The sequence below is a fragment of the Chironomus tepperi genome, unplaced genomic scaffold, assembly GCF_022539635.2.
Source record: "Chironomus tepperi strain 1889 unplaced genomic scaffold, CSIRO-AGI_Ctep_v1 contig_170, whole genome shotgun sequence".
Lineage (NCBI taxonomy): Eukaryota > Metazoa > Arthropoda > Insecta > Diptera > Chironomidae > Chironomus > Chironomus tepperi.
In genome coordinates this window covers 880,375-900,822 of record NW_027226292.1, presented here as the reverse complement: position 1 = coordinate 900,822, position 20,448 = coordinate 880,375, and the positions used below count along the sequence as shown (strand labels likewise).

Here is a 20,448-nt window from a genome sequence, read left to right as displayed (position 1 = left end):
CGTAATTATCGATGCTATGAGATGTTGGAGGAAATGTTCTTCATGTACGTCAAAAAAAAAAAAATATTAATCAAAATTAAAGATGGAAAGATGTTAATAAAATCTGACAGTTCCTGGTATATATCAATTTATTAAGGATGTATTGAAAACTTATTGATTATTACCATATCAATTCTTGGAAAGCATGACTGATTTTCTGATACCTAATCGAGTTGCAGATTCTGCCAAAAAAAATTAGCAAGTGGCATAAATATAGGATCACATCATTTACAATCAAGACCACAAGGTATGATAAAAATTAATTTAAATTGCATGTAATGTTAAACCGCTGAAATTAAAAGCGAGAGAACAATAGACGACGTATTCATACATTATATACAGAGAGACGATACTGATAATATTGATGTGAAATTTTTTATGCAATATGAACTGTCGCTTTTGGAATGTTAGAAATGTTGGAATTAAAACACTTTTATTTGTGTGATTTTATTACAATTTGTTTTTGCAATGAGTTACATTTGAAGATATAAAAGTTCTGACCTTCCATATCCGCTTATGTAATACGATTTTCTGATTGAACTTTGGATGCTTGAAGTCATAGACGGTTCAAGTCATTATTTATAGTAAATTAATTGCCTGTTGAGATTTAACATCCAATAAATCATAAGCATTATTCTAATAAGTGAGTGAGCTAATGTATTAAAAAGACGGATCAAGTGATGCCTGAAAAGATAAGGAAGCATCTGCTTTAACATGACTTGGGATACACACCTATTACTGTTCTATTGCCGACAATGCGGTATACTATTTAAAATACTTTTTATTTTAGGTCATTAATGCAACATTTATTTACTTTTGCTGTATATAAATGATTTTATTGTAATGTTTTGTATACATCACATGAAACATGCGGCTTACATGCATGAATGATTACGCTTACCGATGTCATACAAATTAATCAATGAGCCACAATGAGCAATTAAGATCAATTTGAGAATTTCATTCATTCTTAAATGAGTGGAAAATCGTATAAATTAATTAAATAAACAAAACGCGATTTATTCATGCCGAAAATTTGTTTGCTTCAATTAACTTAATGGATTTTGCAAATATTATGTAAAAACTAAGAAATTAAATTTTATCAAAAGAATTGCTTTTTAATTTTTAAGCATTTTAATTAGACGATAGACAAATATTTTATTATTTCGTCGTACCTACATGATGCTTTTTATCTTCAAAATAGGTCAGTAATTTAAATTAAATAACAATGAAAGTTATTCTTATTGAAAATGAAAGTTCAAATGTTTTCCGTTGAAATGTGCTATAAATTCAAATTTAAACAACTGCTATACAGGGGACTCTCAGAAGAAAAAAAACCAATTTGATAGTTGTTGTTCCCCTTTATTCTATCTAAGTCAATATTATTCAATTCGAAGACCACCAAAAAATCTGTCAACAAACAAAACTCTAAATAATATTTTTAAAAAATTAATTAAATACCAGAAATTCCTTTCAAATGGAGAAGATTTGCTGTATTGATAATGGAGCATGTAACATAAAAATAGGAAATATCACTGATGAAAAACCATTGTAAGTATTAATTCTTAAATATCAAGTTAATCGGCTTTTTAATTTTTTCATTAATTAATTATCTTTTTAGAGTTATTCCAAATTGTATAATGAAGGCCAAAAGTGAGAAGAGAAGACCTTTTATAGGAAATCAAATTTCTGAGTGTAGAGATATATCAGGCATATTTTACATCCTTGGCTTTACAAAAGGATACATTACAAATTGGGAGGTGCAGAAGAACATTTATGACTACATATTCTCTACAGAATTTCCAGTCAACTTTAGTGACACAAAATTAATTATTACTGAACCACTTTTTAATTTTCCAATAATACAAGAAGCCATGGTGGAAATCTTCTTTGAAGAATACGATTGCTGTTCATTAACAAAAACTACTGCACCGGATCTTTGTCAATATCAATACACAAATACTCAAGATCCCGACGAACCTCCATTGTGCTGTGTTGTAATTGATATTGGTTACAGTTTTAGTCATATTGTCCCATTCATTAAAGGAAAGAAAGTTTTATCAGCTATTAGACGCATTGATATTGGTGGCAAATTATTAACAAATCATCTTAAAGAAATCATATCATACAGGTTTTTAAATGTAATGGACGAGTCCTTTGTAATTAATCAGATGAAAGAAGATAGCTGTTTTGTTTCACAAGATTTCAATGCAGACATAGCTATGGCCAGGAAAAAATACCCCGAGAATAAAACTGTCCGTGAATACGTACTTCCAGATTGTACCACAATAAGACGTGGATATTTGCAAACACCTGGAACCGCTAAAAAAGGAGATGACTATCAAGTGATTCGTTTGAATAATGAACGATTTTGCGTTCCTGAAATACTTTTTCATCCATCTGATCTTGGAATCAATCAAATGGGAATTGCTGAAGCAACAATTGATGCAATTAATGCTTGTCCAGAAGAAACAAGACCGCATTTATACTCGAACATTATTGTCATGGGAGGTTCTTCCAAATTTCCTGGCTTAAGAAATCGTTTGCAAAAAGATATTCGATGTATGGCACCTGAAATATTTACAGTTAGCGTTTCTATTCCTGACGATGATCCACTTACATATGCATGGTATGGCTCACAATTCTTGGCTAATGATCCTGAATTCGATAATTTAAGTATATCGCGACAAGATTATGAGGAAAATGGTGTACGAGGCGTTCTATATGGAAATGATGCTACATGAATGTAACGACTTTTTTATTTTTAAATGTGTAATTTTTACCCTAACTGGTTTGTTTACAAAATTGAAAATTGCGATTTTTCAAAATATTCATTAAAATGAAAAAATTTAATGTAAAATCAAGAATAAAGAAAGAAGACTTAAATCCCGTGTTTCATTTTAAAGACAAAACGGAAGATGACAAGATTTTAACACCACAACTCATAAAGCAAGCATTAAAAACAGGAAAAATAGAACTTGTTGGAAAAAACTTGAAATACAGTAAGGATATATTGAGAAATCGATTAATATTTAATGCTAATGTCAAGTTCAACAGAGAATTAATAATGCTCTATTGATTAATCATTTGAATAGTGCTGACATTCAATTGTTATGAATTTATTAATTTTTCAATTTTACGCTCAAATGATGGCATTGTATTACAAAAGTTAGTTAAACTTCCAGTGCATGAAGCTTTATACATTTTAATATTATACAATTGAAGAGTTCAACATGTTCAGACGTAATTTCAACGTTTATCCAGAAAGAAAATACACTAAGATAAAAAGTTGAATAATGAGCAGTTATCAAGGTCATATAAATTAATTAATAAAATTTTCTTTTCATTTAATAGTTCCTGAAAAAGTGTTCAACATACAAGATCAAGAGAAAGTGAATAATAATGTAGTAGACTTGAATAATACACCTAATGAAGATGACTTGTGGTGGAATCAGAGGCATATAACTCATTTAGATTTTTCGTCGAACGTACTAACTGAAATTAACCCTGAGATCAGAAATCTCATCGATTTGACGGTCTTAAATGTAAGTTAAATTTTGTCCTTAAAACTAACATAACATATTAATCATTAAAATATGTAATATAGCTACAAGATAATGCATTAACAACCCTTCCGAAAGAAATTGGTCAATTGGAGAAATTAACTAAGCTAAATCTTAGCCGTAACAAAATAAACGAACTTCCTAACGATTTTTTCCGACTACGCGAATTAAAATACCTAAACTTATCCTATAACTGTTTAACTGACATTTCGGCTGATTTAAGCGATTTAGTATATCTTGAAATTCTTGTAAGTAGTTTAAATGTAAATAATTCGGAAATGAATTAATACTAATATGATTTAACAACCTAGGATTTGTCTAACAATAAATTAGAATCATTGCCTGGTGGAATTGGATTTTTGACACGATTAACAGATTTATCCGCGCATCACAATAAGTTACAAGTTTTGCCAAATGATATTACAAATTTGAGAAGTAAGTTCACGCTCTTTAGCCTATCAAATTGTGTTTAACATTTTTATAATAACGATTTTTCAGATCTTCACAAATTGGACATAATGCACAATGACTTGAAGTTTCTGCCTGAATACATGGGAGATTTACGTAAAATTGAGTTTATATATGCACAACATAATGATATCGATAAAATGCCAGACTTGGACGGTTGTGAGCACTTACAAGAACTCCATATTTCAAATAATTTCATTACAGAAATACCAGAGAGATTTTTTGAAAAGCTACCCAACTTGAAGGTCCTAGATCTTCGAGACAACAAAATTGCCAAATTACCCGATGAAATTTCAATGCTGCAAAATTTAATGAGGCTTGATCTTTCAAATAATTCAGTAACAAGTTTGCCAACATCATTGTGTACTTTAGCGCATTTAGTAAGCCTACAAGTCGATGGAAATCCAATAAAATCGATTCGAAGAGACATAATTTCATGTGGAACACAGCGTATTTTGAAAACATTAAAAGATCGTGATAAAGGATTAAACAGCAATGGATATCCCAAAGTTATCAATTCGCCAACAATACCAGAAAATCCATTTCCTGATAAATATCAATTGAAGAAAACACGAAGTCTCACTTTGTGTGGAAAGGGAGTTGTAGAAATTCCAGATCAGGTATTTTTGGATGCTGTTGAGGCAGATATTTCCATAGTTGATTTTTCCAAAAATAAATTAAAGCAACTCCCAGAAGGATTAACTCATTTAAGCTCAAAAATATCGGAGTTGAATATGAATGGAAATCAATTGATTGAAGTTCAGCCATTTGTTTCGCAATTTGATCACATTAAGTACCTGAATTTAAGCTGTAATCAGCTTGATACGTTGCCAGATGAAGTTGGATTATTAATTACATTACGCGAGATCAACATTGCTAATAACAAATTTATAGAATTCCCAAAATGCATTTATCAATTGATTCATGTCGAAATTATTATTGCATGCGACAATAAAATTGAAGCAATAGATGCGTCAGATAGTGGATTAGCAGCATTGAAGCGTTTAGCTACTTTGGATTTATCAAATAATAATATAAGTCAAGTTCCACCAACTTTGGGGAATATGACTCAAATAAATAGTTTACTTTTGCATGGAAATAGCTTCAGAAGTCCACGCGTACAAATCCTTGAAAAAGGAACAGCATCTATTTTGTCTTATCTTCGCGATCGCATACCAAAGGAATTTTAATTAGTATGCTTTAAAAATATTTGCCATTCCTTAATTAATTTAAGCATTTCACAGTTACCAAAAACGTATATGTACAAGAGAAATTAATCAAATTTATTTTATTTTTATTCCTGTTGTCTTTTGTTTTACATGAAAGTTGGGAAGTACTTTCTAAGATCCAGTGAACTTTTAAAAAAAATAATATAAATCGATCGTTTAATAGATAGAAAGTTAAAGTTTATTGCAGCAAACATATTTAATTCAAACTTAATGTTCCTTTATTGTTGTGTATTATTCTTTTTTTTTATTAATTTAATATTATTTTGTTATTTCTTTATAAGTAAAAGCCTTTGTTATCTTTTATAGGTATTAATTGAGCCTTTTTAGTTATCAGAACAAAGCACATGTGCTATCTGATACTCCTACATGCTCAAAATTTGGTGTGAATATGATTATTTATTTTACTACTTTCTTATAACACCTAATACACTTTACTTAAAATTTGGTTCTAGTTCCAATCTGCACTCTTTGTGAAAACAAAAAAGTTTGCATACCTAATAAATTTTATTCAATTGGATTTTAAAATGTTCTCGTATATTAATTATTAAATTGTCACAATTCACACATCAATTTATATTGCAGCATGAGAACTTATTCATCTTGTTCAATCAATGAAATTTAAAATACAATTGTTTTATTAAATCAGCTATAAGATTAGTATCGCTTTATCTTTGCATTGAATAAGATTACATCTTCAATTTAAAGGAAGTAATAAAAATTCAAAAATGCTTACAATTTTTGTCGATGACGAAGCTGATTTTCCAATAAGACTTGTTTCTGATATAATCGATGATATATTTTTGGCATCAGGCTCAATAAAAAAGGTGAAAATAAACATATCACATAATAATAAGCATGTAAATTAGTGGCAGCACGAGTTGATACAAATTGCCGTAACAAGTAGTGTCCAATATCAAAAGGTGATGATTATCCAAGTGAATGGGTAGGAATTGTTTGTTAATGAGGTGTCTAAACTTTAGATTCAAATTGATATATCTGAATAAAAAGTCAGTGACACTTAGACGTAATTTTGGAATTAAATATAAATGTCATCAGGTAGTTTTGAAATTATAGTCAATGAGAGTAAAAAATACCAGTACGTAAAGTATTACTGGTATCAATTATACTCATTGTTTACTGACTAATAAAGCAGTATTACAATAGTACAGATAAGAAGCATTCAAATAGGTAGCATAAAAAGTTTAATTAATAAAATGAAGATTTTGGTCAGTAGTCCGGTGCAACGCAATGAAGCCCCAAAGGTACTATTTCGTCACATAATCTGAATGAAAGCTATTTCGTGTATATATGAAAAAGGACACGTAACTATCCCCAAAAGAATATTTTTGCTTCAATCATTTTCATGTAAGAATTAACAATATTTCGTAAGTCAATGAAGCACGTGAATTCCGTATAAATACAATTAAATTGACAGTTGCTCTGTTTAGTTTACATTTACCTTTTGTGCAGGCAACACATTGCCAAATAAAAGTGAAAATGTCTGAATCCTTAAATATACCCTGTACAAATTCACATTTTGATAAATCACCAGCCCATACACCTACTACTGTATTAAAATCTTTGGATTTATTAAGTGTCGAAGGAACCATTTATCCAGTTTCTGGCGCGAGTACCCCTTGTAGTGAAAATTCATCAAATGCGACGACTCCAGTTCGCTATAAAACTGTTTTAAGTAATCCTGAAGATGTGCAAAGACGTAAAAGTTTAGCTTCTGATTTATGTTATGAGCAATCCATTTCTGACGAATTTTCCCATATTCAATTAAGTATTAAAGAACGGCGCACATCAACGGGAAGTAATGACGCAACCACTTTCAACTCTTTGCATGCAATTAATAAGCCAAATTCCATAAAAAATTTGAAAACTGACACAGATAATAAATTTGTTGTAACAAAGATTATAAACGACGATGATGAGATTGAAATAATTGATCTGGATGACGATGATGATGAACGCTATAAAAACTGTTCAAGAAGTCACTCTCCAATACTTCTCAAGCAAAATTACTACCCAAATTGTGATGTTAATGTATGGCTTCGTTCATGTGAACAAGAAATTATTGAACCAATTAATGGGACTTTAAGTGGGTCGATTCCGTCTTGGATAAATGGATGTTTGCTTCGTAATGGTCCTGGAAGCTTAAAAGTTGGATCAATGACATTTAATCATCTATTTGATAGTTCTGCACTCCTTCACCGTTTTAATGTTGAAAATGGAAATGTAACATATCAATGTCGATTCCTCAAAACTGATTCATATAAGAAAAATTGGGCAGCAAATCGTGTCGTTGTTTCTGAATTCGGAACTGCTTGTGCGCCTGACCCATGTCAGAGTATATTTCAAAGGTAATTAATTAAGATAAAAATTTCACATGAAATAAAGTAATTAAATAAAATTTAATTTAATAGAGTCGCTACGCTTTTCAAGCCAGCAGATGCCAATTCTGATAATGCAATGATTTCCATCTATCCATTCAATGATGAATATTTTGCTTTTGCTGAAAGTCCAGTCATACACAAAATCGATATTGATACTTTAGACACAATTGAAAGAATGAACTTGCATGAACGTATAGGAATTGTTAATCATACTTCACATCCTCATGTTATGAATGATGGGAGTGTATATAATGTTGGATTGACTATTACAAAATCTGGACCTGCTTATGGGGTCCTCCACTTCCCAAAAGGAGAAAGAATTTTTGATGACGCAAAGATTGTTGCTGAAATTCCCACTAGATGGAAATTACATCCCTCATATATGCACACATTTGGAATTACAGAAAATTATTTCATTATTGTTGAACAGCCACTAACTGTTTCCGTGCCATCCATTATAAAATCACAATTAACGAACGAACCAATGATAACATGTCTAAAATGGTTTCCTGATAAGCCAACACTCATTTATTTAGTTGATAGAAGCACTGGAGAATTGCGTCACACATATCAAACTGAAGCTTTCTTCTTCCTTCATATAATAAATCAATACGAAAAAGATGATCACGTGGTTTTAGATATTAGTTGCTACAAGGATCCTGAAATGTTAAATTGCATGTACATTGATAGCATGAAGAAAATGCAAAGTAATCCAGACTATGCACGTCTTTTTCGAGGTCGTCCATTACGATTTGTTCTTCCTTTAAAATATCCTCCAAAAACAAAATCATTGTCAAATTTCTTCACATGGAATTGTGATGCTGAAACATTTAATACTTTTGATAACAATCTTGTCAAGTTGAAAAATTCGAGTGCTTCTGCATTTTCATTACCTGATGGATCAGTATTTTGCAAACCAGAACTCTTATGTAATTTAGGGTGTGAAACACCTCGAATTCATTATGAGAAGTATCTGGGCATGGACTATCAATATTTTTATGCTATAAGTTCAGATGTTGATGCAGATATTCCAGGAACATTGATAAAAGTTGATGTCTACAATAAAACCAAAATTACTTGGGGAGAGAAAAATGTTTATCCAAGCGAGCCAATTTTTGTTCCTTGTCCAAACCCACAAACAGAAGATGACGGTGTTATTTTAGCCTCAATGGTTTGGGGTGAAGGTGACGAAAATCATGTTGGGTTGCTTGTACTCGATGCAAAAAATATGACAGAATTAGGAAGATGTGAATTTAAAGACTTACCAGGTCCAGTTCCAAAATGTCTTCATGGATGGTTTGCTGCGAGAAAAAATTAAGGAACGAAAATTGTTGTCTTGCATTAAAATTTTTATAGATTCACGCCAAATATGCAATGCTTTATTATGTACATTTTCAATAAAATATATCCTTTTATGTGCAGCAATTCATTCTAGACTTTAATTCATGAGCTTTAACAACTCTTTATGATTTTTGTAAATTATTCATTCTACAGTTTTTACAGATTTATGAGCATTAAGTCTAGTTTTCTTTTCAGAACCCTTATTCCATATTTTTGTAAGTGAACGTTTGAATCCTATTCCAATTTCTATGAGACATGTAAACGCTGCAGCAGCTAGACCGATAATCCAGATGGTATAAATAGCAGACAATTCGCTGAGTTTTAATGGCTTACTACTATCTTGAGTAGAGATATGAATGTGATCATTATCCACAAATTCATCCAGAATGTAATTAGTAATGCCAAATTCACGAAACCATTCAATCTTTTCACTCAAGTGATCAGAAAGAAAGTGATTCTCTTGAAGATAAAATACCATTTGGTTCGTGACAAATCTTTCTTTTAATATTAAATATGAATATTCTTTCATATGGATTAAGTTTGCGTATATAACTTGTGGCTCATAGCTGAAAACTATACCATTAAATGAGCTGTCTAATGTTTTATGTCGATAAAGTTCAATTTCAGAATTTTTGATGACTTTAACCCTGAAAATTATTAATCAGAATTTACAAAGGATTCCTAATGATTTAAGCTTAAACTTACTTATCAGCAAATTTAAATCCTCGTACTCTACGACTTAAACTCTCGTATGTATAAAATATATAATTTTTTGCTATCAAATCATCAAATGTTAATGGAGTTTTTTCAAAGATGTCCTTCTTCATTATGTCAAATAGCTTTCCTTGATAAAGACCTCTGATTACTAAGCAGAACAGGAGAAATTTAGCAAGCAAAAATCTTGAAAAATTTGCTTTAGGAAGGGTTGATTGAGATCCTCCAAAAAATGCTATCATCATGTTAGTAAATGGAAAATTCACTTTATGTCCAACAATAAATTTATATACTGTTTTTGAAAATAACTTAGAAATTAAAATTACACTATAACCGATGAGGAACGTAGCAAATAATAAAATCCAAGTTGGAAAGTCAAATGGAAGGTACAATTTTACAAATGCTGAAATTTGACTTGATGGTGGTATAACTGCTACTATTGGAATTGATGCAAACATACTAGTTGCACTTAAATATTCTGTTCGATCAATTTGAAGTGATAAGCTTCCTATGGCAACATCACATTTCCGATTATGTAAAGATCCTAAAACACCAGATGAATTTACTTCTCGAGCAACTCCTACACTTTCGAATATGTCAAATTTTGGTGTAAAGTTAAATTCTAGTGCAAGTTTTTGTATCAAAAGAACTTCAATACCATCAAATGTTTTTGTTCCGTCTGATCCATTGTTAATCATAACCATCGGAACCGATTCAGTAACTCCAATTTTCAATGTGCAATTATTAAGATTTTGAACTTTTTCAGGATAAAAATTTGAATTACTCCAATTTCCACTGTTATAATCATAAATATTAATCAGATGTAACAATAAATCAGTTCCACATTTTTCATGGTCATATGGAAAGTAAGTATAAATAAATCCATGGGTCGCATTACTTGTTAAAAAATTTACATTATCTATGGACATTGACCATAATTCTTTTACAATTTCTTGGATCTCTTTAAACAATCCTTTTGCAAGGACAATGAGGTAGTACTTTGGATATATTCTCCGTAGTTTGATTTTTATTGCATTAAATGAATCGATTGAGTCTAAAATTAGAATAATTGGTGATCGTCTTTTATCAAATTCTCTAAACTTTCTTTGATGTCCACGAACAATAGTTCTAAAATTCATTCCAATTCCCTTAAGTATTTCATTTCCAATATCAGATCCATCCAAGTCTGAATTATTTGACATAGCAACGTTAACTGTAAGAGATAAATAGCCGGTTTTTGTAAAAAAGGATGAAATTAAACTTAATGCTGTTTCACTCAGTGCTAAATAATCCTTTTGAATTTTAATTCCATTAAATTTTGTATCAACAAAAAGTACAAGAACTGAAAGTAATATTATACATTGAAAAACTTTCGGCACGACCATTCTGATTGTGCTCTTTCTTGAATATTAACTGACCATTAGAGCAGGAAACTCATACGTTCATTGATACAACACTAAATATACTTAAGAATGAATGATTAATAAGGAATGCATAATGTATGTTCTATTTTACTACAAATAAATAAATCCTTAATAAATCTTTCAAACAAAATAATTCACACCAAATTTGTCAACAGAGTGTAGGAATTAATATTATTAGAGTACCTAAATTGGATAGAAACTTTCTGGTCATTTATTTGATTTATAAAGTTTTACAACAGAAGTGATATTTCATTCTACCGATATTTATTTGGCTTAACATTTTCAAGTTCTAAAGAATTTTTATGTACCTAAAATTTAATACTATAATCCTATAACCCTTCCTTAAAATTTAAATTAAAACCGGGTAAGTTGGTGTTTAAAAACAATGAAAAATATCTACCCGACCGAAACAAATGAAGAAGACCCCAATAAGCTTTTATTAATTCCAAATGGAAGCCGGGTCAGTTTGGCAGCAATATACTTCTTCATTTGTGTCGCACGGGCTACATACCTGCATACAAAATGTATTAAAATAGAAAGCAATTTATCATTTGCCAAGACAATTCAAAAATCTCAGGACTCTAATAGTTTTCATACATTGGTTCCGAATACATATTTATGAGATCAATTTATTTAGTAAATATCGAGTCAAGCTTCTTAGAAATCGTATTTTTAGGGTGTTGATTTATTATTAAACAATTATTCAATGAAAAAATCATTGTTTGCCTATATGGATATATATGGTTAATAATAAATTATGTCAATAAAAACATTGAATTGTAATAAGGGACCGTTCATTCCAAACCACTCATTCCTTCACCACTAGTTTAAAACTTTTCATTTTGGATCTGCGATTTTGAAACTGTTTTTTAAAGAAAGAGATTTTTCATAAAGTTCATAACCTAACATAATATGAGAACTTCCTAAAAAGCAAACGACCCCCAATAAAAATGAATTATTGTCCAAACAAACATGAAAGCAAATTAAATAAGAATTTTAATCAATTTGGTCTGTAATCAACGATGAACATGTGAGTAATGTAGCTTATTCATATCTTAGGGAACTCTTGGAAATTACTTCACGCTAAAAACAGACTTCCTTTTCCTCCACTGTAACGCTTTGTAACAAAATCATCAGGAACGAAGACTGGGTTGGGGAGGTTTTAGTTAAATTGAGGTCCTAAACTTTTTTAAAATCATTTTGAGCTTCGGTCACCTGACGCGTGCAGAAAATGTTTTTTATATAAATCTCTATAAGAGTCGCTCGTTACGACAGGCTAAAAAAAGACAGCAAGTTTAAAAAAGAGGAATGATAATTAGGATTGAGAAAAATTAATTAAGAAAAAAAGAGTTAATAAAAACAAGAAATTCTTCAAGAGCTCAAAGTTTAGGGTGTAATCAATAATATTAATGGGATCACATTGGCACATGAAATACTTGATATTGTTGTCATAAATGTATTACAATATATAGGAAACAACAACGTTGAAACATCAATGAAAATCCAAGTTATTGCACTAGCTGATACTTGGGCTCAATTAGCTAGAAAATAAAATGCTGATACAGAATGCAGAACGATAATTATGTAAACTTGCTGTTTAGAATGAGTCATGTATTTTTCTTTAATTATGGCAATAACTTTTTATCAGTGAAATGAAATTCTGGCGTAATAACAATTGGGAATTCTGTGGGAAAAAACATCAACGATTAATTCAATCCTATTTTTTTAAGAGTCTTATTTCTCTCACGATTTTTGAACAGTTCACATTTAGCATCCATAAGGTTAAAGACACAATTTTTCTGTTTGGAATCTTCATAGCAAAGATATTTTGGTCAAAGATATTACGCATTTTAAAAATTTTTAGTCTACGGACAGGCTTTTTCATCACAGATAGATAGATAATATAATATCAAGGACACTTAAATCTATACATTCTTCAGTTTCAACTCAAAAATTAATTTGACATGTTTTTAGTCTACAAAGTCTCTTCTTTGAACAATAATCTTGTTAATTTCTGTGTTTAGCTCTTCTGTAAACAAGGTAAATAAGTTACTAATTAATTAAAATATTAAACAATAAATTGGTTTGCAAAACAATGTGTCACAATCAAACATTTTTGGAGATTTAAATCTTAAATATTTTTATTATAAAAGTTATACTTTAAATCAAAAAAAGATTCAATAATTAAAACAATATTTGAAAGCTATTTTATTAAGTGAATTTCCAAGTGAACAAGAAGACACGAATAAAATGTTTTATTGATTGAAAAAACAATGAACTTTTGATTATATAAAGTGTTCTCTATAAAGCACATTCAGAAATAAATATGTAGGAAATATTTTCGATTTTTTTTTGTTTATTGTCGCATGCATGATTGATGCGGGTTGATACAAAAGTTTTAACATAAATCAGCTTTCAATTTGCCATTGGCAATTCTTGAAATTTTAGCTAAAAAAAACTTAACCACAAGATTGATAAGTATAATAACAAAAACTTCCTTACGGATTTGATAAAAATGATGTTTATTCTATGAAGTTCTAAATCCGACTAAAATATTCATAGTAAGGGGTTAACAACTATAAAAAGGGAAAATCAACTAATTGAAGCTGCAAATATAATTTGAATATTAAACGGCAGTTGACATATTCTCAATAAACAAGTTACAACGAGTCATTAACTGGATAATAACTTATATTTAACAAGTTATACATAGTTTATTTTTAGTTCACTCGGACATATTCTTAATAAAAACATTACAACTAGTCATTAACATATCTTTAACAAGTTGTATGTTTTTAGAGCTTAATAGTAAGCATTTTATTTTATTGGTGTGCATTATAAACAAATCGAATGTTTTGTCCTGAACCTTTTAAAGATTTTACAAAAGCTCATTTCAAGAAATCAACTCTGGTAAATTATAACAACAAAGTTAATATAAAAACATTAGTTGACAAGTGCTATTATAATTTATATCCCATTTTTCACTTTCCTCGCTTGACAGAACTCAGTTAGCGTTTATTAACTCAAATGGTGAATCAAGTTGAATAGATTAAACTCTTTTCTTGATGGAAGAGGCATCTATTTAAAATTTATGTTAACGCAAGAAATTTAACATTGATAAACAACTAATAACGAGATTCTCATTCCGCAAACAAACTTGATTATAATTTTTTTGTGAAGATTTTTTTTTTCTCCTGTGGTGAATTTTTCATATTTTTTTATTTTTGTTTCAGTATCTATCGGAAATTCAACAAAAGCAGCACGTTGTTAAGTGGGAAAAACGCTAAATATAAAAAAAATTCATTGAGTAATCTTGTAAAGATGATCATTAAAATTGTATATGCAATTACAATTTCATTAACGTGTCTGGGGTTGAATATTGTAAATTGTGCATCAATTTTAAACAATCAGTTAAGTAAGTTCAAACCAAAAAAGAAAAAAAAAATAGAAAAAAGATAAAGACTTTATAAAATAGACAAAATCCTTGTCAAGGCAGTAAAAAGTTATTTTAAGAAATCTTGTTTGGTCATGTCTATTTACATTCTTCTGTTTTCTTGTTAAAAAGATTATGAAGAAGTCAGAAACAACATCATCGCAGCTGAAGAGAGTATCAGGACTGGCGGAAACATTTATCTTTCGCCAAAAGAACAAGAAGCTGATAAGATTCTTTTGAGTATGAAGGAGAAAGCCATTCAAAGAGGAATCATCGATTCGGGAAGTTATGCACCATCAATGCACTTTTTCCATGCCAAACCTTTGATAGAACAGGATCCAATTTTTGAAATTATTCAGAAGGTTCCAAAAGGTGGTGTTCTTCATCTTCATAACTCTGCTGGAGCATCAAGTGAATGGGTCATCAAGAATTTAACATACAGAGATGAAGTCATGATTTGTAATCATAATGATGGCTATAAAATGTTTCTGACTGTGTAAGAAAGTTCAAACATATTAAATTATTATTTTTAACTTTATTCCAATTGATTTCAGTCCATCAAAGCATTGTGCCAATGAAGCTGTATCAATTAATAAGTTACGAGGAGAAGCAGCTAATAAAAAGGATTTTGATAAATCATTAGAAAGCTTGATTAATCTTTATACACACCAACCTGAGATAGAATTTCCTGACGGTAAGATAAAGATGGGTTTTTACGCATATAAAAAAATTACAACAGTTCCTTATTTTGCATCAACCAGTTAACACTGTATGGAAAAAATTCCAAAATATGTTCAATGTTGTTGGAGGTGTTTTTGATTATTTGCCAACATATAAAGCATATCATCAACGAATTTTAGAAGAATTATATGCAGATAACGTTATGTACCTAGAAATGAGAACAGGAATGGGTGGCGTAAGTAGAATAAAGAATTACAAAGGTGTCATTCGGAAATGATGGGTATGATTTCTTCATAGCCAATCTTTTTTTGAATTGCTGAATGACGGTCCTGTACATTTAGAATAATTTCGCTAATTAAAAATAAATTCAATAGGTGATTGACGAAAATGGAAACAAGCTGAGTAGTCAAGATATGGCTGAAGTTATATTAAAATTAGTCGATGATTTCAAAAAAGATCATCCATTGTTTTTGGGTGTAAAGGTCATATTGGCTATTCCAAGAAACTCTGATCAAAAGTCATTTGAACAAAAAGTAGAAAGGTTTTTAGACTTGCGTAAAAAGTATCCAAACTTAGTTGTTGGATTTGATTTAGTGGGTCAAGAAGATATCGGGAGACCACTCTCATCATATGTAGACAAGTTGAAAGAAATATCACAGAATGGTAGATTCTTCTTCCATGCTGGAGGTTTGTATTGCCTACAAATTATTTATTCATTTATTTTAAAAATTTTGAACTTTATGTAAACTTTAGAAACAAATTGGTTCAACACTGATGCTGATGTCAACTTAATTGACGCAATATTGATGAACACAAAAAGAATAGGACATGGATATTCACTTTACAAGCATCCAGTATTATGGGAAGCATTTAAAGAAAAAGACATTGCCATCGAAATTAGTCCAATATCAAATCAAGTTCTTCATTTAGTAGAAGATTTACGAAATCATCCTGCTTCCTTTTATATTTCTGAGAATGTTCCAATTGTCGTAAGTTTTTCAAATTTATTTTTTAAAATTTAATTAAATCAATCTACTTGTTTTTAGATTGCCAATGACGATCCAGGATTTTGGAATGCTAGGGGATTAAGTTATGACTTTTATTATGCCTTTATGGCTTTTACTCCAGCTGATAGTGGACTTCAAGTACTTAAACAACTTGCATGGAATTCTTTGAAATATAGTGCTATGTCACAACAAGAAAGAACTTATGCAGCAGTAGTTTTCAAAACTTCATGGGATAAGTTTATTGATTATGTACTTAGCTTAGAAAACAAATTATAAGTACATTAAATTACAGTATTTGACAAGCCAACATAAATTTATGTTATCAAACCTTTTTTACCAGATTATTTTAATGAATTGTTGAATAAATCATGAAATTATTAGCTTTAATTTATCAGTGACACTTTCCGTTGTATAAAAACTTGTATTCTATAAGAAAATATAAAAATGATTAGAAAATGATCATTGTAATTTTTAAGAAATTATTACGTTGCTCATAATGTCCACAGTCCATAGCTTGCATTAAACAAATACTTTGAAATGTTTTAGGATTTCCACCAGCAGAAGGCTCAGCACAAATTGGTTTATTTTCATTTGCGCATAATATACATGGCAATGGATGTCTCTCTTTGTAAGGTGGTAAAGTTTGTGAATCCACAATTACAATTATGATTACTAAAAATATTTCCGTTAGGTATTTTTATTTCAACAAAAAATACTACTAAAAATTACATACGTGAGATTATCAAGCACAATAATTTCATGATTACTTGACGCTGTGAACAAACAAACTGAGTATGTTAATTTATTTCTATATTAATTTATACAATTTCCTTATCATTTAATTTTATTCCAAAATAGATTTACAAAATCTCTATTAAGCTTCTTTTATACTTGACGCCTCTATCAAAAAAATATAAATTTAATTTCCTTAGTCGTTCATTGATCATCAAAGTATTAGTTTTTCTTGCAATGCCCTTCATAAAGCAAGACGAATTCTGAAATAATACAGAAATAAGTATCATAGTTTCTTAATTAATAGTTTGCACTCACGTTCTTTACTATATCCACAATCTTGAGCTCTCATTTCACAGAAATTTTGAAATGTTTTTGGCTTGCCGCCATGTATTGATTGCCCGCATACAGGTTCATAATCTGCAGAACAAGTAAAGCACGGGAGTAGTTGTTGTGCTAGTCCAATTGAAAATACTGGAAACAAAAAGGATAAAATTAAGCACAAAAGCTTAAAGAATATTTAAAACTTTACCCAATGCTAATAAAAATAAAATCTTCATCCTTAAAATTTAGAAACTTTATGAATTCCTTTATATAGAGACTGTTGTTGACAGAAATTTGTGTAAAATTATTAATATTCTACGATTGAAATAAACACGAAGATTATGAAATTTATAATTTATATGAAACTCCACACATATATCTTCTACGACATGTGAATTTTTTGATTGCTTATACTAACAAAACAATCAACGACATCAATTGGTGCTGTCACATTCTCCATCGTGAACAAAAACATTTTCTATAAACAATTAACGTCATTTGCATTAACAAGAAACTTTAATCGGTAATAAAGTGTAGAAAACTTACGTGGTTCATATTTTGCACAATCTTCTGACTTCATAATACATATATTTTGAAAAGTTTTCAATTCTCCATTTTTGACTGACCGTCCGCAAATCGGCTTATATTCTGTAGTGCATTTATAACATGGAAGTTGTTCTTGTCCTTGAATTAGGCTTAAGATTGTGAGAGCTAAATTTCAGAATAAAAAATATTTTCATTATTGTTCTCTTTTATAGACAAAGAACTTACTTAGAAATAAAAAAATAATTTTTTTCATTGTCGTATTACACAGTCTTTTTAAATCAACAACCGATTAGAAACTGAGTAAATTCATAACTCAAATCGGAACTGAAAAATAAAAACTTTATAAATTAGTAAGAACTTGGGAAAACCCAACTTGGGTAGCTTTAATTTTTTTGGTATTAAAAAGTCCATCTTTATTCAAAACTCTTTGACTAGCGATTACCAATTAAAGTATGAAATTTTGACAATACGGTAAGAACTTCGATTTTACACTTGTTTAGTAGCGTGAAAACCATTTAATTATCATCGATTTTGTAGACCACTTGCAATATCAAAAGTACGTTTACTGTTCGTCTACAGAAATTTATTTCATTTTTTTTAAGACATCAATTTTAATTCATCTAGTTTTCACAATAATTTGAAAATCACACAACATTCCTTGTCTTAAATTTTTGGATAATATTTTTGGAAGAGTAATAAAAATATTACATGAGATTAAATTCCATATCAACCATTTAAGGTTTAATACTTTATAATTATATTATTTTAAAGAACTACAGTAAGGTATATTTTGGAATATAAAAATGACTAAAATATTTTTTTTTATATCATATAAATCTTGTCATAAATGTCTCATTCTCAATCACTACAATTCATATTATTTTCATTTCAAAACATTTTTACACTTAAAATTCTCATACCTATCTCATACGATTTTTGGAATAAAAAGATCATATATTTTGTTATCATGTGATAAAAAATTAAAAGTCTTTAATTTAAAAGCATTTAAAGTTGTCTTTGAGGAATATTTTGAATAAATATAAGTTTTTATAAAATAAAAGCTGAAGTCAAAATTCAGCAGCATGGCTGATTTGGTGGAGGGTTGTCACAATAACAGACTTCCTCACAATCAATATTTTCGTCACGAATTGGCACACAGCATGGCTGTAAATTCTCTGGATTAATCTCATAATCGCAGCATGGCACGGTTGAACAATTTCCGTTGGACATATGCATTTGCTTTATTGGTGGAATTGGAGGAAGAGGTAAACTTTCAGATGTAGAATCAGAATTAGTAAAACTCTCGTTGTCTTCATAATTTTGAATCATAAAATTCTTTGGAGGAAGAGCTGGTGCAGGGTTTGATTCTATTGAGTCAGTAGAATTTACTTGTCGAAGTTTTTGTCGTACAAAATCTTCAGGATTGGAACTTGTTTTTTGATGTCCACGTAACGGTAAATGATATCCACTTATCATAGGAAGTGAATTAGTACTTGCAGAATATGGATTTTGAACTTCTTGGGAGTTTGTAGAAATTCCTGAATCTCGTTGCACCATATCTGATTCCACATCATAATCCATTTCTGAAGAGTCTTCATAAACATCGACAATTTCGTAAGGAAGTTTTTGAGATCTTCGAACATTGGGACCGTCACCAGGAGAGTCGAAAAATTGTGGATTAGACATTCTCTTGTCTGGAGTATAACGAGGCGGCAAAGGTGGTGCATTATTTTGTTTGAAAACTAATTTGGGTGGAACTTCTGGACTATTAACATATTCAAAGCTGCTTTTTGATGGACGTGGTGGTGGTTGCGATCCAATTTCAGGAAGTTCTAATGATTTTCTGTTTACACTTCCATATCCATTATAATTGCTGCTTTTAATTTGCGAATATGTATCATCATGATCATAATCACTTCGAGGAATTGAAGTTGGTAAAGGCGGGAGAGGTGTATTAATAATACTCTCTGATTTCTGACGTCGTACCTTTCCCCAACAATTCAAATTGTCACGGAAATGATTAAATCGTTCAACAAGAAGCTTATGAAGAGGCTGAACCTCTGTTGGTGCTAATTTTCCATGCAATTCGAGTGCACTATCGAGTATTTGAATTATATTTACTATTAAAGTTCTTAATTTTTGAACAATTGGATCTTTTCCCTCGGGAGAAGTTAAATATGCTTCCGAAAGGAATGCTTCCTGATATTTTGGAATACCACCTTGAACGTTTGCATCAATGGTACCTTTTAATCTCATAGTGAATGGATTAAGATTTCTTTTATTATCCAATTTATATTGATTAATTAGATCTTCAAGTTCCTTTAGAGTATTTGAAAGAGTTTCACATGCAACTTCAACTGGCGGCAGTTCACGAACTGTTTGTTTTCTAATTTCGAACCATCGTAATATATTTGGTAATGGATCTGCTACTTCAATTGTTGTCCGTTCAATCCATAATGATTTAAACTCATTATTCTTATCAAATTGCCCTTTGTGAATCTGAAAAGATACAATATTCAGTTTAGAAAATGTTAAGAGTCAATTCATA

The 20,448-nt window shown here is 30.0% G+C and overlaps 5 protein-coding genes and 1 long non-coding RNA gene across 8 annotated transcripts in view; 4 read left to right on the top strand and 2 right to left on the bottom strand.

The window, feature by feature from the left end:
- Positions 1-1,444: 1,444 nt before the first annotated feature.
- Arp6 (Actin-related protein 6) lies at positions 1,445-2,925 on the top strand. The gene is made up of 2 exons (XM_070638023.1): positions 1,445-1,590; positions 1,661-2,925. The coding sequence occupies exons 1-2, from the start codon at positions 1,517-1,519 to the stop codon at positions 2,781-2,783; spliced, it is 1,197 nt and encodes a 398-aa protein (XP_070494124.1). The 5' UTR covers positions 1,445-1,516; the 3' UTR covers positions 2,784-2,925.
- LOC139088748 (leucine-rich repeat-containing protein 40-like) lies at positions 2,879-5,824 on the top strand. The gene is made up of 5 exons (XM_070638022.1): positions 2,879-3,041; positions 3,394-3,584; positions 3,647-3,850; positions 3,914-4,037; positions 4,101-5,824. The coding sequence occupies exons 1-5, from the start codon at positions 2,879-2,881 to the stop codon at positions 5,258-5,260; spliced, it is 1,842 nt and encodes a 613-aa protein (XP_070494123.1). The 3' UTR covers positions 5,261-5,824.
- Positions 5,825-5,983: 159 nt separating this feature from the next.
- LOC139088773 (carotenoid isomerooxygenase-like) lies at positions 5,984-9,127 on the top strand. Of its 2 annotated transcripts, XM_070638059.1 has the most exons (3): positions 5,984-6,123; positions 7,217-7,665; positions 7,729-9,127. In XM_070638059.1, the coding sequence occupies exons 1-3, from the start codon at positions 6,025-6,027 to the stop codon at positions 9,014-9,016; spliced, it is 1,836 nt and encodes a 611-aa protein (XP_070494160.1). In that variant the 5' UTR covers positions 5,984-6,024; the 3' UTR covers positions 9,017-9,127. The 2 variants fall into 2 exon arrangements, with proteins under 2 accessions (XP_070494160.1, XP_070494159.1); XM_070638058.1 differs by lacking the exon at positions 5,984-6,123 and having other exon boundaries at positions 6,173-7,665.
- On the bottom strand, positions 9,040-10,037 carry LOC139088774 (uncharacterized). Its single transcript, XR_011544249.1, has 2 exons — positions 9,745-10,037; positions 9,040-9,686 (listed from the first exon to the last, which is right to left on the bottom strand). It is a non-coding gene; the product is annotated as an uncharacterized lncRNA (long non-coding RNA).
- A 2,897-nt stretch (positions 10,038-12,934) lies between these two features.
- On the top strand, positions 12,935-18,068 carry LOC139088804 (adenosine deaminase 2-like). The gene is made up of 8 exons (XM_070638098.1): positions 12,935-13,217; positions 14,411-14,592; positions 14,743-15,106; positions 15,165-15,304; positions 15,372-15,526; positions 15,666-15,978; positions 16,045-16,280; positions 16,338-18,068. The coding sequence occupies exons 2-8, from the start codon at positions 14,499-14,501 to the stop codon at positions 16,572-16,574; spliced, it is 1,539 nt and encodes a 512-aa protein (XP_070494199.1). The 5' UTR covers positions 12,935-13,217; positions 14,411-14,498; the 3' UTR covers positions 16,575-18,068.
- The window catches only part of spg (dedicator of cytokinesis spg), a 25,312-nt gene continuing 21,373 nt past the window's right edge, over positions 16,510-20,448 (bottom strand). For both annotated transcript variants that reach the window (XM_070638096.1, XM_070638097.1), the window contains 7 exons: positions 18,126-20,399; positions 17,901-18,065; positions 17,563-17,832; positions 17,349-17,504; positions 17,032-17,293; positions 16,785-16,970; positions 16,510-16,724 (listed from right to left, as the gene is read on the bottom strand). In XM_070638096.1, the coding sequence (XP_070494197.1) occupies positions 18,975-20,399 (1,425 nt within the window). In that variant the 3' untranslated portion in view covers positions 16,510-16,724; positions 16,785-16,970; positions 17,032-17,293; ... (2 more) ...; positions 17,901-18,065; positions 18,126-18,974. The remainder of the gene's footprint in view (positions 16,725-16,784; positions 16,971-17,031; positions 17,294-17,348; positions 17,505-17,562; positions 17,833-17,900; positions 18,066-18,125; positions 20,400-20,448) is intronic.